Here is a 13,888-nt window from a genome sequence, read left to right as displayed (position 1 = left end):
TATTATCAACTTCTGTCATTCAGGCTGATTAAAGTAAAGAATATTAGGAGAATGACATTTTCATTTAATTATACAGGGTAAAACATTTATTTTATAAACATTTATTGGCAACTTGAATAAAATAAGGAAGAACTCATAAACTTTTAACACCCAAACATTTACCAATGTGGTACCTAATACTACCTTGAATTTATGGCTGACACTTACGACTGAGATAATCCATGAAGAACGTTCATGGCAGGTTCTGAAGTAAATGAAAATTGTCTAAATGTATCAATCATTTTAAAACGTGTGCTTATTAAGTAAGTAAATATTTTTGTGTTCATAAGCCTTCAGTTGTAATATTAATCTACTGCCATTTTGTTGGTTTCATGAGAAAGGGTTGAGTCGTGAATAACCTTGAGGTCTTTTTGTAGCTGGTTTAAGTAACTGTGAATCGTCTGGTTCTCATCCTTCATCATCTGCCTGCAACAAACACACAACATTTTTTGTGGAGGTAACCATACTTCTTTATGAAAACTTTTCATGTACATGTGTCATGGACTTGGTGTGGGGTTGTAAGTAATGCATAGTTACTTTATACATGTAGTATGACAGTAATAATCTGTATGGATAACATACTTGTAAGTCATAGGCAGACCCAGAGGGGGATGGTGTGGTGGGGGTGTGGTGGTAGTACAGGGGTACCACACCCACCTTTTCTACTGAAATGACCATTGAATCTCTCGTGAAATGGATTGAAAATGAACTAAACATCCTTCTTTCTCCGAAAGCGGTGTCTGCCCCTGTAATTAGTTACATAAAATTATTACTCTCCTGTGGAAGATAATGCAGTGCAATATTTTTATGGCAATATTACACTAGTGTAATACTGCTAGATGTATGACATCATAACGCTTCGCAGTTTTGACGTCACAATGTCCTCACACTGTGCCATAGTCGCAGCAGTTTCTATCAATTTATGTTGGAGAGTAATAAACAGAAAACTAGACTCGCTTCCATGAAATACTGTTTTTATTTAACTCACGGAAGATTTAGTATCAAACTCCATTTCGCTCGTTTGATACCAAATCATTGACTCGTGTAATAAAAGTGGTATTGCACGGAAGATGATTTAGTATCCTCTATATACTGTACAAGCCAGTGAAGCTGGTAAGCTTTATATTGTTTGTAACAAAATGTAGGATATTAAGCCTGAATGTTAAACTACATCTATAAATGAAATATCTACAATGCAAATTTAATACATAGTAATGTCACACACTACATACATAATCAGTCATAACCATAACTAATACATAACCAGTCTCTACCTGTGTACATTGATATGCAGTATTAGACATCATCATGATCAACACAAAAAGGCAATGCTATGAAAGGATGTATTCATGTTAAGACATAAATTCTCTTAGGGAAGTAAATAAAACACTTCCAGCTGTTTCTGTTTAGTGATAGCATTTAGCTGACTGTACCCAAACAGAACAAGCATTGTCACTAAGGTGACATAATTACCCGCCGCAAATTATCAAATTAAACTTAAAAAGTAATGAAACTGAAGGTAGTTTAAGATGAATTTTTATCGGCCTTGCCAAGATGAAGCTTGGTGATGAATAAGAAAACCAAGTGACCAGTTCTTGAAACACTGTGTTGACAAGCTTATAATGCAGCTTAACATGCTGAAATCTTCAAAGCTTTGATAATGATTAAAGGGATAATGATCTGGATGATGTAGTTTTTAAACTATGGTGGTGGGTTTTCACTAAATATACTTCGGAGATAAACATACTGTGTTGGGAAATCAGAGGTACATAACGAAATTATAATAGCTCTAAATTTGATTTAAAACTGAATGCGTAGCATGAGGTATAAATACAAAAGTTAGAGCTATTATAATTTTGTTATATACCGCTGATTTTCCAACACAATATGTTTATCTCCATTCTACCATTACTGTGTTATTCAGATTTTAAACAAATACTTAACATGTTGGAAAATCAGAGGTATATAACGTGATTATATACCTCCGGATGACTTTGATTAACCAATCACAATCCAGTATTTACTGAAGTCATGGTAGAATTTATCATTACTAGATATCACAAGGTCATACACATGAATAACAGAAAGGGTAGCTGCTTAATGGCTTACCAAATATGCTTGCATGTTTCCTCTGGTATTTCATGATCCTTTTCATCTGCCTGTGACTTGAGTTGTTCGAAGGCATCTACCAGTGTATCCACTTCCTGGTTCCTCTTTCTAACTATGTATAGAAATCATGCGAATCAGGTAAATCAGCCAATATGAACATACATATATTTAAGGTGTGTGCTCAAATGCAACATATGTCATATTTGGGATTTCATTTTCTTGGTAAAGTACAAATTCTAGTACTCTTTTGGTTGAGTCCTTTTCGGGATTTGAACCCGCACCCTCAGAGTCAGGCACCTAACCCCAGCATACAAAGTCAGCCGCCTAGCCCACTCAGCCACTGCGACTTCCACTAAATTGGCACTACTCCCATGGAGCAGAGTGGGCTAGGCCGCTGACTTTGTGTGCTGGCGATTAGGTACCTGACTCTGATGGGACTCAACCAAAACAGTACTAGAATTTGTACTTTACTAAGAAAGTGAAATCCCAAATTTGACATATATTGTGGGTGCTGAATGTTTTTAGTTATTGTTTTTTTTTCCTTTTTTGCCTAAAGTTTTACATTTCCATTACATAGATCTCACCCAAGTGTATACTGGTATCAAATATATCAACACAAGTTGATAAAGTAACAAATAACCAAGGCTTGCTGAGGATAGTTTTACCTTTATCAATAACTGTTTATACAACTGATATTAGTAGACATGAGGGTGACATTATATTTATCATCCAAAATTATTCTTCAATAATTTTCAGTGAAAAATGTACATCTCTGAACACAGCACTGCATTAGATTTGCATTGCAGCAATGCCACAGCATCAAGTTCATGATGTTATAGCACTGTCAGGGCACTGTGCAAAATCTACTGTCAAAATGATATATCCTAGGAGATACTTGCTCCTTGTGCAGGTTAGACTCATAACTAGGTTATGAAATTTCGTTGCACCACTGCAAGTAAGAAAGCACTAAATTGAGCCCTGCATTATATAGGTTTTTTCAATTTTATGAGTTGAAATAAACTGGGATTAGTTTTTAAAGAAACATACAGGTCTCTGTGAGTTCATCCAATTTCTCCTTGTTAGATACAAGTTCATTGTGAAGATTTTCGTCTTTCTGAGAAAGAGAAGAGAATTAAAACAAATGAATTCTTAAAATGATACATACGCCACTGTTCAAAACAACATTTTTCATTTTCACTACTGAAGAAGGTAGTTCTTATGTCATAACACAAACAGACATATATATCAGTACAATCAAAGTCTTATATGAATGCAGTCATTGACATTCGATAGAAAAATCTCTGCTTTTTGTCTTCACATACTATAAGAAATATCTGCGAACAGTTTGGTTGTTCGACAGGAAACACGTAATATGAGTTATTTTAAAAATGGTGTAGTACTTCCTACTAGGCACCTGTATAAGTAAATACACAATGAGACTTGAGCTCCAAACTATCACATGACTTCAGCACCAACCTTAACAATAAACATATTTAGATGTTAGACTTGCATGTCTGAGTGAGTTGTCAATGTCATGGAATTGTGATGATAACATGGTTAATTCTGTTTGAAATGAGTTCATGTGTACCAAATACTCAAAAATACCCTCCAAGTCTAATTTCACACGATAATGAGTCTATTTCCTCCAAAATTGTTAAAACTGATGATGAATCTGTTATGATACCTACATAATGTGCTCGTGCCTTCATCAGTTCTTCTGTAAGTTCAGATAACTTGTCTTCAAAACTGTTTCTGAAAAGCACCAAAATCTTGATCATTTGCTAAGTGAAATAAGTATTACAGCCCTCTTCGTTTTCAAAAATGCAGGATGTAATGGAAAATGTTTCATCATTTTTTTCTTCATATTTTAGCACTGATATTTCAAGAAAATAACAATGACACCACAAAGAAATAAAAGAGTCAGCAGTACTATTTTACAAATAATTAGGCATGTATCATGTTCATTGTTGTATATAGGCCTAGTTATAACAGAATACCCAATCTCTATTTTTGAAATACTGTTGTCTGCCAAAGAAAACTTACACATTTTCTTGTTGTTTTATCTTCTCATTTGCAATGTTTTTATTGATGTCAGCGATTCTATCCCTTCTCTTCTGGTTGGCTTCTTCCAAACTTGAGTTGAGGAAGAAATGCAAATATAATATCTCCCATAAAAAAGAATGTTCAAGGTTACAGTTTTACTATTGTATATTTCATTTTACGTGTTCATTCTTATACATTTTGCATCAGTTTGCAAGCAGCAGAAATAGGGGTATAGGAAACATTTTGTTCACCAATTGATCTTGATTTCAGTTTCCATAAACAATTTCAATATTAATTCATTTGAAATTAATATCATATTATGACTTTTCTTAATATATAGATATATTTTTTAAACAAATGTCCTACCTGTCAGTTTGTCCTTGTGTCTGTGTAACTTTCAGTTGGGCAACTTTCAGTGTTTCTGTAAAGTCAAATTACTGCAATTTGATATTTCAGTTCATGAATATTCAAATGATAATCCTGCAGATTGTAGCATCTACTTGTTTGAAGCCTTCAAAGATAAACTGACTCTTATTAGGTGAGATGAAACCCATGAACTTCAATAGGGACTATTTTATCATAAGGAAATTGTGTTGTGAGTGAGTTAATATTTAACGTCACATCAGCATTATTTCAGCCATATCGTGACAAGAACAAGTAATACTGATATTGTAGAATGAATGAATATAAGAAAATAAAACATTTAACAATGAAAAGGACTATATGTATATTGTAAAACCTGTAGACGAAGGACAGTAAAACAACTAGAATATCACAATTAGAATTAAAGCTAGCGTGGTAAGTTAAAACTAATATCACTATTCGGACAATACAACATAAAAACAGGCTTTAGATTGCCAACAACTGAAGGTAGATCACCATACTACCGACCATGGGGACTTACAGTACCTTTGCTTCCTGCATGGACCCTAGCTGGATTTACACCATCCCCTCAGATGTTAGCAATTTAGTCACCTCCAGCCATAAATTAAAAATACACATATACTACGATTAAAAACAGTGGAAAGTCTAAATGTACTTGGAATGTTTTGGGACTTACATACCCTCTCAGGAGGACAATAACTTTACAATACTTCAACAGCCCTTTGAGGGTACAGCCACTAACAATTCAAGTTACTAATCTAAACTACCAATCATTAAAATACATCTATTTACAGAACATATTACTCATAATTCAACCAAGAAATCAATTTCCTTTAAAAAACCAATAATTAATAAATATAAATGAGCACTGACTGTGTTAAAAAGGTCCTTAATTGTTTTAACTGTAAAATACTTATCCCTTATGATGGATATGCTTGACCGTGACTCTCTCATCACAAGGGATACAAAACGGAGCATCCTCACCTTTTAACAGATATGGATGAGTGTATCTTGTATGGCCAATAAGACATTGTCGTAAAATAACCTTCAAATCTGGACTGACAGCCCAAGAAGGTGTAACCAATATACGGTTTTATTTCATGTAATTTATTTATACCTACTTGGGTGTCCCACTTCTGCTTCAGATCACGGATGTAAGTTCTAATGCTAGCTTTGTAATCAGGGTATGGAATAAGAAGTGGTGTCACACATTTGTTGAGTGCAGTCTTGGCAGCAAGATCGGCCAATGGGTTACCAGAAATCCCTAAGTGGTTGGATAACCAACAGAAGATGATGTCATATTGGCCAGTAGCAAGATTATTATACAATGCAATAATTTCAATTAAAAGTGGATGTTTACAAGACAAATTTTTAATAGCCTGAAGGCAAGAAAGAGAGTCTGAAAAGATTATACACTGTTTATGTTTAGAGTGTCTTTGAATACATTTAAGAGCTGTTAGTATGGCATTTGCTTCTGTAGCAAAAATTGAACTGTTATCTTGAATTCTAGAAGATATTGTTCTGGATCCAATGACAGTGGCACAAGCTACTGCACCACTGTCCTTTGAACCATCTGTAAATAAGGGTTTGTAATTGCTATATTTAGTTTTTAATTGATTATATTCTTGTTTATATTGTAAGCCATTAGTTTCTGATTTTTTAAATGAAGTCAATGTTCAGTCAACTTGTGGCCTAACCATCTGCCAAGGAGGAGAAGAAAGAAGACGGGAGGGAGCTATATTTTCCAGCTCAATGCTGGCTGAAGAAAGAAAGGGTTTAATTCTGAGCCCAAGAGGTGGAACAAGAGAAGACTTCTTGTCGTACAAGTCCTCATAGAGGCAGGGTTAGATCCATTAAAGTATATTTTAGTAATGTATTGTAAGGATAATTTTATACGACAATGTGTAAGAGATGGTTCATCGGCCTCAAAGTAAAGACTGTCAATAGGTGAAGTTCGGAAAGACCCAAGACAAAGTCTTAAACCTTGGTGGTGGACAGAATCAAGAAGTTTAAGGTTGCTTTTGAAGGCTCCATCATATACGATGGAGCCATAATCAAGTTTTTGAATGGACCAGTGATCGATCTAGGTGTAAGAGGGTGACCTGGGTCGCTTGAATTCCTCCCCATTTTGAGTTGGAAACAAGTCAAGAGCCTTCAAGCATTTAGTTTTAAGGGACTTTAATATGAGGCAGAAATGTTAAGTCTGAGTCAAATATTAGGCCCAAGAACTTGGCATCCTTTACAACTTTGATGGGAGTGCCATCTAGAGATAATTCTGGGTCTTTATATGTGGCTTATATTTTCTGCAAAAATGTATACAGTAAGTTTTCGATTTAGAAAATTTAAAGCCGTTTTCAAGACACCATTTATTTATTTTGCTTAAACAAAGCTGCAGTTGCCGTTAGTATGCATATATAATAGTATGCATATTTTTCCCATGACAAGAAATATTAAAATCATCCACAAATAACGATCCATCTATTAAATCGTTTCAAACTTTTTGATAAACTGTTGATCTTTATGCTATAAAGGGTGACAGACAAAATACTGCCTTGTGGAACACCCTGATCCTGATTGTAATGATCAGACAGGGTAGGCCCACTCGGATTTGAAATTGTCTGTTATTCAAAAAGGTGGCTATGAATTCAGGCAAACGACCTCGCAAACCGAAATCATGTAAATCTCTTAAAATACCACACTTCCAGGTTGTATCATATGCTTTTTCAAGATCAAAAAAGATAGACACAGCATGTTGTTTATTAATCAGCGCGTTTTTTACAAATGATTCCAAATGCACTAAGTGACTGACAGTTCTCCTGTTTTTACAGAAACCACATTGTATATCTGTTATAAGGTTATTTGTTTCCAAGCACCAAACAAGTCGATTATTTATCATGCGTTACATGGTCTTGCAAACACAGATTGTTAATGAAATTGATTGATAATTGGATGGATCCGTATGATCACATCCAGGTTTAGGTATTGGTATTACTACAGCGTCACACCATGAGGAAGGAAATTTCCTGAAGTCCAAATATAATCAAAAATACATAACAGCGTCTGTAAACATGACTCTGGTAAGTGCTTCGGAAGTTGATAATGTATGTTATCAACTCCTGTAGCAGTATCGGGAGCTTGATCAAGAGCAGTATGGAGTTCATTAACAGAAAATGTTTCATTATAATCTTCACCATTATCTGACTTGAAATTAACAGTTTTCTTTTCTTGTTTTTTGACAGTGTTGGAATTTAGGCACATAATTAGAAGAAGAGGAATGTTTAGCGAGAGTTTCAACAAGTTTATTTGCAATATCTGATTTATCCGTAAGTATTAGATCTCCATGTTCAAGATGATGGACAAAGATTTAGTACCTTTTCCTTTAATTTTCTGGACAATGTTCCATACCTTTGACATGGGTGTCAGCGAATTCATTTTGGATACATAATTTTGCAAAAATTGGCGTTTGTTCTGTTTAAAAGTATGCCGCGCTTTAGCATTTAAAATTTTGATTTTATTTAAATTATGCATCATAGGATGGCGGCGAAAATGTTCTGCTTTTTTTCCTTGCCTTCCTAGCTTGTTTACAGTCATCGTTGAACCATGGTTTTCGAATATGTGGAACTGCAGAGGAATTTGGTATACACTCATCAGCAATGGAATACAGTACATCCGAAAAACATTTAATAGCATCAGGAGCGTCAATAAAACATTCAGGTTTAAGTTTTGCAGCACACAGTGTTTCATATAAAGCCCAGTTAGTCTTTTTAAAATTCCACCTTGATAATGGACGGAAATCAGATGGAGTTACAGATTTTAGTATAGTAGGAAAATGGTCACTTCCACAGAGGTCATTGTGGACTAACCATTCAAAGTCATTTAGTATAGTTCTGAATTTGTGAGTGACAGGTCGAGAGCAGAATAGGCCCCTGTATCAGGGTGTAAATATGTGTTGGAACCTTCATAATAAATGCATAAATCATTGTCAGAACGAAAGTCCTCCAACAATTACCTTTAGCGTTTGTAGTTACACTACCCCAGAGTGGGTTGTGCCCATTTAAATCTCTCATTATAATACAGGGCTGCAGGAGTTGATCGTATAGAGCTTGTGCATCAGTTTTGGCAAATGTCGAAGATGGAGAGATATAGAGAGAGCATAGAGTAAACGCTACACGTAAAGTAATTCTCACTGCAACAGCCTGCATATTAGTAATAACTGAAACAGGGCAATGGATAACATCCTGTCTGACTAGAATGGATGATCCTCCAGTAGCCCTTTCACCCGGAGGTGAAAAACAATGATAAGAATTAAAATGATGAAGGTCAAATGTATCTGTTTGTTTTAAATATGTCTCTTAGAGACAGATCGCAGAAGGTGTAAAATCTTGGACTAATAACTGTGAGTGAGTGAGTGAGTTTAGTGTTACGCCACACTCAGCAATATTCCAGCTATATTACGGCGGTCTGTAAATAATCAAGTCTGGACCAAACAATCCAGTGATCAACAACATGAGCAATGATCTGCGCATTTGGGAACCGATGACATGTGTTAACCAAGTCAGCAAGTCTGACCACCTGATCCCGTTAGTCGCCTCTTTCGACAAGCACAGTCGCCTTTTATGGCAAGCATGGGTTGCTGAAGGCCTATTCTACCCCTGGACCTTCATGGGTCGACTAATAACTGTAATTCATGTAAATTAGTCCTCATTCCTCTGCAGTTCCACGGTACAATATTGTTGGACTAAACCATCTTTTGGGGGGATTTATTGGGGATCTAACCTCCACTTATTTAGAGGGCAACGTGCTATGTGCCCTAGAATGGATGTTTTCAGACATGTCCATGTCTTCGAGAGACCAATATTTGTTAAAGAACTGAATTCTATTTTGTGTCTCATTTGGGGCTCTGCCACTTTGTTTGTTTTGAAGCAGCAGGCTTAGGCTTAGGTTTACTTTTAACAGTTTGTTGAATATCAGCTGTCGATTGAGCCTTTGAGTGTGACTGAGATGATGATGATTTGTGATCAGAAGAAGACTTTGATGTACTAGGAAGTGATTCCTCAGTCTGAGATGATATAGCAGGGTACAAAAGCTGTGGAGAGTTGCAATTTACCCAAGTCAAGGTAGTTTGGCAGCCTGTGGATGATTTTGTTAGTTTATAGGTAGACTCAGATAATGTTTTTGCTACTGTAGCATAACTTTCTGGAAGATCAAATCTCTTTACCTGTTTCATTGCCTCAGGAAAAGAGATATTTTGAGTAAATTTTATTTTGTTTATCTCCATTTGCTCTTTCCAAATAGGACACTGTTTAGAAAATGAGGAATGGTTGCCTGAGCAGTTGGTGCATTTCTTAAAATCACTAGTATAATCTTCTGTTGTGTGTTTGTTTTCTCACCACAGTGAGCACACACAACACACAATGTGTAAGTAGTTACACCATCTACATATTTCTGGCATTTAAAAGATTTGAGCAGATTGGGAATGTAGGTGTCAACTTGAATGTTACAGTAGCCTGCCTTCACTGATTTGGGTGCAATTGGACATGAAAAAGTAAAAAGATACCTATTAGTTTTGATGGTTTCGTTGTTTTTCCGAGTTGAAAAGCGCTTGACATAAAGCACACCTTGATCCTTCATTTCTGATACTATATCAAGGTCTGACGTATCATCAAACAATCGATCATGATCTCTGACGATACCTTTATTTGTGTTCAAGGTTTTTGTGAGCAGAGACCTTGGTCGTAATGCCTACGAAAGATTTAATGTTCATCAGGTTGGTTGATTGCTGCTTTTTCCCGCAATCAACTAGCAGTGCATCCGAACATAAGCGTCTGATGTTTTTAACATCCCGAGCAACACCTTGAATACCCCTGGATACAGCAAATGCGTTCAGCTTTCATGGTATCTTGTCAGGAGTCTCAGTCACAAGGAAACGCAGCCAATACTCAATCTATCCAGATGGTCTGTGGTCAGTATCATCAGGGTCAGTTTCAGGGGGACGTTTTGTTTTTTTGGGTGGAATTTCATAAGCCATGGTTAGTGTAATATGGTTCATGATCCGAGTTCCCCACCCACCACGGAGTATCACAAGAGCAATGATAAGGCAAGCGGGCCTCCAGCTTGCAGCACCAAGGATACTCGGATGATATACTCCAGCAGAAGAATTATAAATAATTAATCCACCAGATTGGCCCATGAGCCACCGAATTCTGTGCATAAGACTCTAGGCAAAGTTCAGAACTTCAAAAATACATTCCAAAACCAGAAAAGGTCGATGAATAATTCAGCCAAGACCGAAATTAAAAGTCCAAGTATAATTTGTGCAATGACATACATATAATCCATGCACAGGGCCTGGCATGACCAGCTGATTGGTTGAATCGGGCCCATTCAACCACCCGTCTAGGTGAAGTAAGGGCCAGAGTGGTGTGTTAGGCAAACAGAAAATGGTTAAAGGCCCAGTTGCCCTCAACCACCATGATCCCGTTCTCCACCGACACGGGACGCAATCCACAGCAAACAGGTTGCCCGATTCGGCCGCTCCTTGCGACCAGCAATTGGGTGCTATGGACCTAGCTGACCCGGATCCACACAGGGGTTGGCGAGCTTGTAGTGTTACCAAGCACCCACCACGAGGAGGTGGTTCGCCACGGGTGCCTAAGGAAATTTGATATTCATTAAAACATCAGATATACAGATATTCAGCTAAAACAGGTCCTTGTTGTGATAACATTCACAGCAATAAGGGAAGAAAATCACTAAAATACTAGTCATTTCCTTTGGTGTACTTACCGACCATTTTGCGATGCACATCACTGACTTGCATCATCTTGCCTTCAACTTAAATTGAATAAAACATTAATTATAGCAATGACTTTTCCTGGTTTAGTGAAGAACATTAATTTAATCTATCTCTGTTTTGATATAAAGTTACATGTAAACACCTCTACAGTTCTTTCTTTCACAATGTTAAATGGCAACATCATTTTACATGTCAATATTAAAATTTGAAGAAGCATTAGCTCTGGGATCTCAGGTATTGCTACTACACGGGAAGTTGACTAAACCTCATTAGGACTGAAGATATAGTCCGGTAGATAGTGCTGGATTGTGGAGCTGACATGGTTACCTACGACTAGAACTGCACCAGTTTTGTCACTCTCATATACATTGTTGTATCATATGTGGCTCTCTCAGTTACAGTACACATTGACAATAAAAAATGTCAAATCACACGTACAAGTATACCCATACTGAAGTCAGATTAAATTGACTTTGTAACCATGTAGTTTCATCAAAGGATTAACTGGTAACAATACACATCTGACTGACTACTGACTGTGTGCCCTTTTAGACAGTGCTGTTATCACTGTATCAACACATATTTGGGCATATGGAATTGACAGCTGTTGGTATGCAGAGCCTTTTAAATGATGATAAATGCTCTAGCCACGGACGGGACTGAGATTCAAAGCCAGTGTTGACAACCTGCCAGATTGGACAGAGGCCACATTAAACAGCTTCCACTAATATTGTTTCACTGGGTTGAACCTTTCAAACCTTCCTAAACTGGAAAGTGAGTAAAGTGCATAAAGGGCACCTTTTGTTGCACATAGAGAAATTCAGTTTTCCTAACTGGTAATTTTTTATGAGGATGTCATCACTCCTATCCCAAAATCTGGAAAGGGTGAGCCAAGAGTACTGGCCAATTACAGAGGAACTACACTGCTGTGTGTTCCATACAAAATATATCCTAAAATATGTAATAACTGGTTAAAAAGCAACACTTATCTAACAGAACTGCAGAATGGATCCCGCAATGGACACCCATGCCAAGATCACTTACAGTCCTTAACAAAAATACAACAGAAAGATGTCCAGGTTATTATCATATTTGTGTTTTGTTGATATGAAGAAAGTGTTTGACCTTAAGTGTGTAAGTGTGTTGGTGTGGTGTGAGGCGTGGAATGGTTAATCTTATGATTTGGGATTGTACACGGGGGGGGATATGATTGCAGACAATATAGATGTGACAGGTATGGAAGGTGGCTGGTTTGGGTGTCTGTCTGAGTTGGTAAGTCTGTATTTGGATGTTGTGAAAGATGGGTAAGGAGAGGTTTGTACAGGTTGAGTTTAAAGAATGTGCTCTTTTAAAAGAATGTTTGTAATTTTATGCCTACGTGTCTTTTCGGTCCGTAATGGCCCTGTGTGTTGAAAATGATTATATGTATCTTTTACCCATCTGTACACATGACTACAAAATAAGCTTTTATTATTATCTTGTTTAGTACTTAATTGATATGTTGATCTAAGATTCTATAACACAATACACTGTATCAATACATTTGAAGGTTCTCTATCAGCCTCAGTTTTTATGTACAACAGAATTAACAGTAAATTACCTAGTCTTTCACAGTTGATTATTTATGATCTGGGTGATAAGAGTTTCGAAGAAGTGTTAGGGGTGTTACTATTTTCTCAAAGTAATGCTTGCGTAGAGTGAGTCACTTCAAAAGAATATCTTCAAACACTTAACTTACCTCTTTCAAGTTCGCATTCACATTGTCTTCTTTTCTCACGACATTTGTTGAGCTTCTGCTCTAAACAATTCTTTTCTGAAAGAAAATGTATATTCATGAAATAGAAGCATCTGAACCTGTTAGATATTGGCCATAATTTCCACGCCATATTATAAGAACCCAAGAACTCCATTGTTAATGATACCACATTGATTAAAACTGTCTCTCACGATGATTACACACCACTCTGCAAATCTTTCAGGCTTATAAGAAGCGAGTCAACTTTGAAATTTGATGACATGTTTAAATCGAGACGATTCACAAAGTCAAAACTTGTATAGGTTTTAAAAATCGGCTTCGAAAACTTTCGCAGCAGACGACATGCCAAACCGGAAATCACAAGGACAACGTTCCCAGCTCCTCGCACCGATAGCCCTTTCGTGGAGCTCTACAGTACGCTTCATTGAAAAGTGACAGACGGCGCCTCTCAAGTACGAAAGCCTAATGCTGTCACTTTTGTAGCATAAAATATTTTTTCAAGAAGTCTGCGGGCCCTTGAAAAGGGAGAGATTGCGCGCAATAGGTAATTTTGTCGTACATGTTCGGCTTTCGATTTGAGCAGCGTTGATATGACTTAACAGTTTTATTTTACATTTGAGTATTTCATGTGTTAAACTGAAACTAGCAGTAAATCATCCTTTGAACCTTGTCAAGATGAAGAACAATCGAATCAACCTTTCACCACCCATCTGCGTCTCCTTATCTGAAATTATATCTTTTACCAGTTTGACATGCTCACA

At 36.7% G+C, this 13,888-nt stretch overlaps 1 protein-coding gene across 1 annotated transcript; it reads right to left on the bottom strand.

Annotated features, from left to right (window-relative positions):
* Positions 1 to 331: 331 nt before the first annotated feature.
* LOC137280692 (synaptonemal complex central element protein 1-like) lies at positions 332 to 13,389 on the bottom strand. The gene is made up of 9 exons (XM_067811908.1): positions 13,332 to 13,389; positions 13,110 to 13,184; positions 11,362 to 11,409; positions 4,558 to 4,612; positions 4,192 to 4,281; positions 3,837 to 3,900; positions 3,196 to 3,262; positions 2,149 to 2,260; positions 332 to 465 (listed from the first exon to the last, which is right to left on the bottom strand). Exons 1-9 carry the CDS (start codon positions 13,387 to 13,389, stop codon positions 345 to 347), a joined length of 690 nt encoding a protein of 229 aa, XP_067668009.1. The 3' UTR covers positions 332 to 344.
* Between the last annotated feature and the right edge of the window lie 499 nt (positions 13,390 to 13,888).

Source organism: Haliotis asinina, chromosome 4 (assembly GCF_037392515.1).
Source record: "Haliotis asinina isolate JCU_RB_2024 chromosome 4, JCU_Hal_asi_v2, whole genome shotgun sequence".
NCBI lineage: Eukaryota > Metazoa > Mollusca > Gastropoda > Lepetellida > Haliotidae > Haliotis > Haliotis asinina.
This window is presented reverse-complemented; position numbering and strand designations above follow the sequence as displayed.

What these genes read in the sequence shown, in the direction of transcription:
- LOC137280692 (XM_067811908.1), bottom strand. Translation starts at nt 13,389, where the DNA reads ATGTCATCAAATTTCAAAGTTGACTCGCTTCTTATAAGCCTGAAAGAT. An exon ending in CCTGAAAGATTTGCAGAGTG is followed by an intron (nt 13,185 to 13,331) that starts GTGTGTAATCAT and finishes ATTTTCTTTCAG; the next exon opens with AAAAGAATTGTTTAGAGCAG. An exon ending in TGAAGGCACGAGCACATTAT is followed by an intron (nt 3,263 to 3,836) that starts GTAGGTATCATA and finishes TCTCTTTCTCAG; the next exon opens with AAAGACGAAAATCTTCACAA.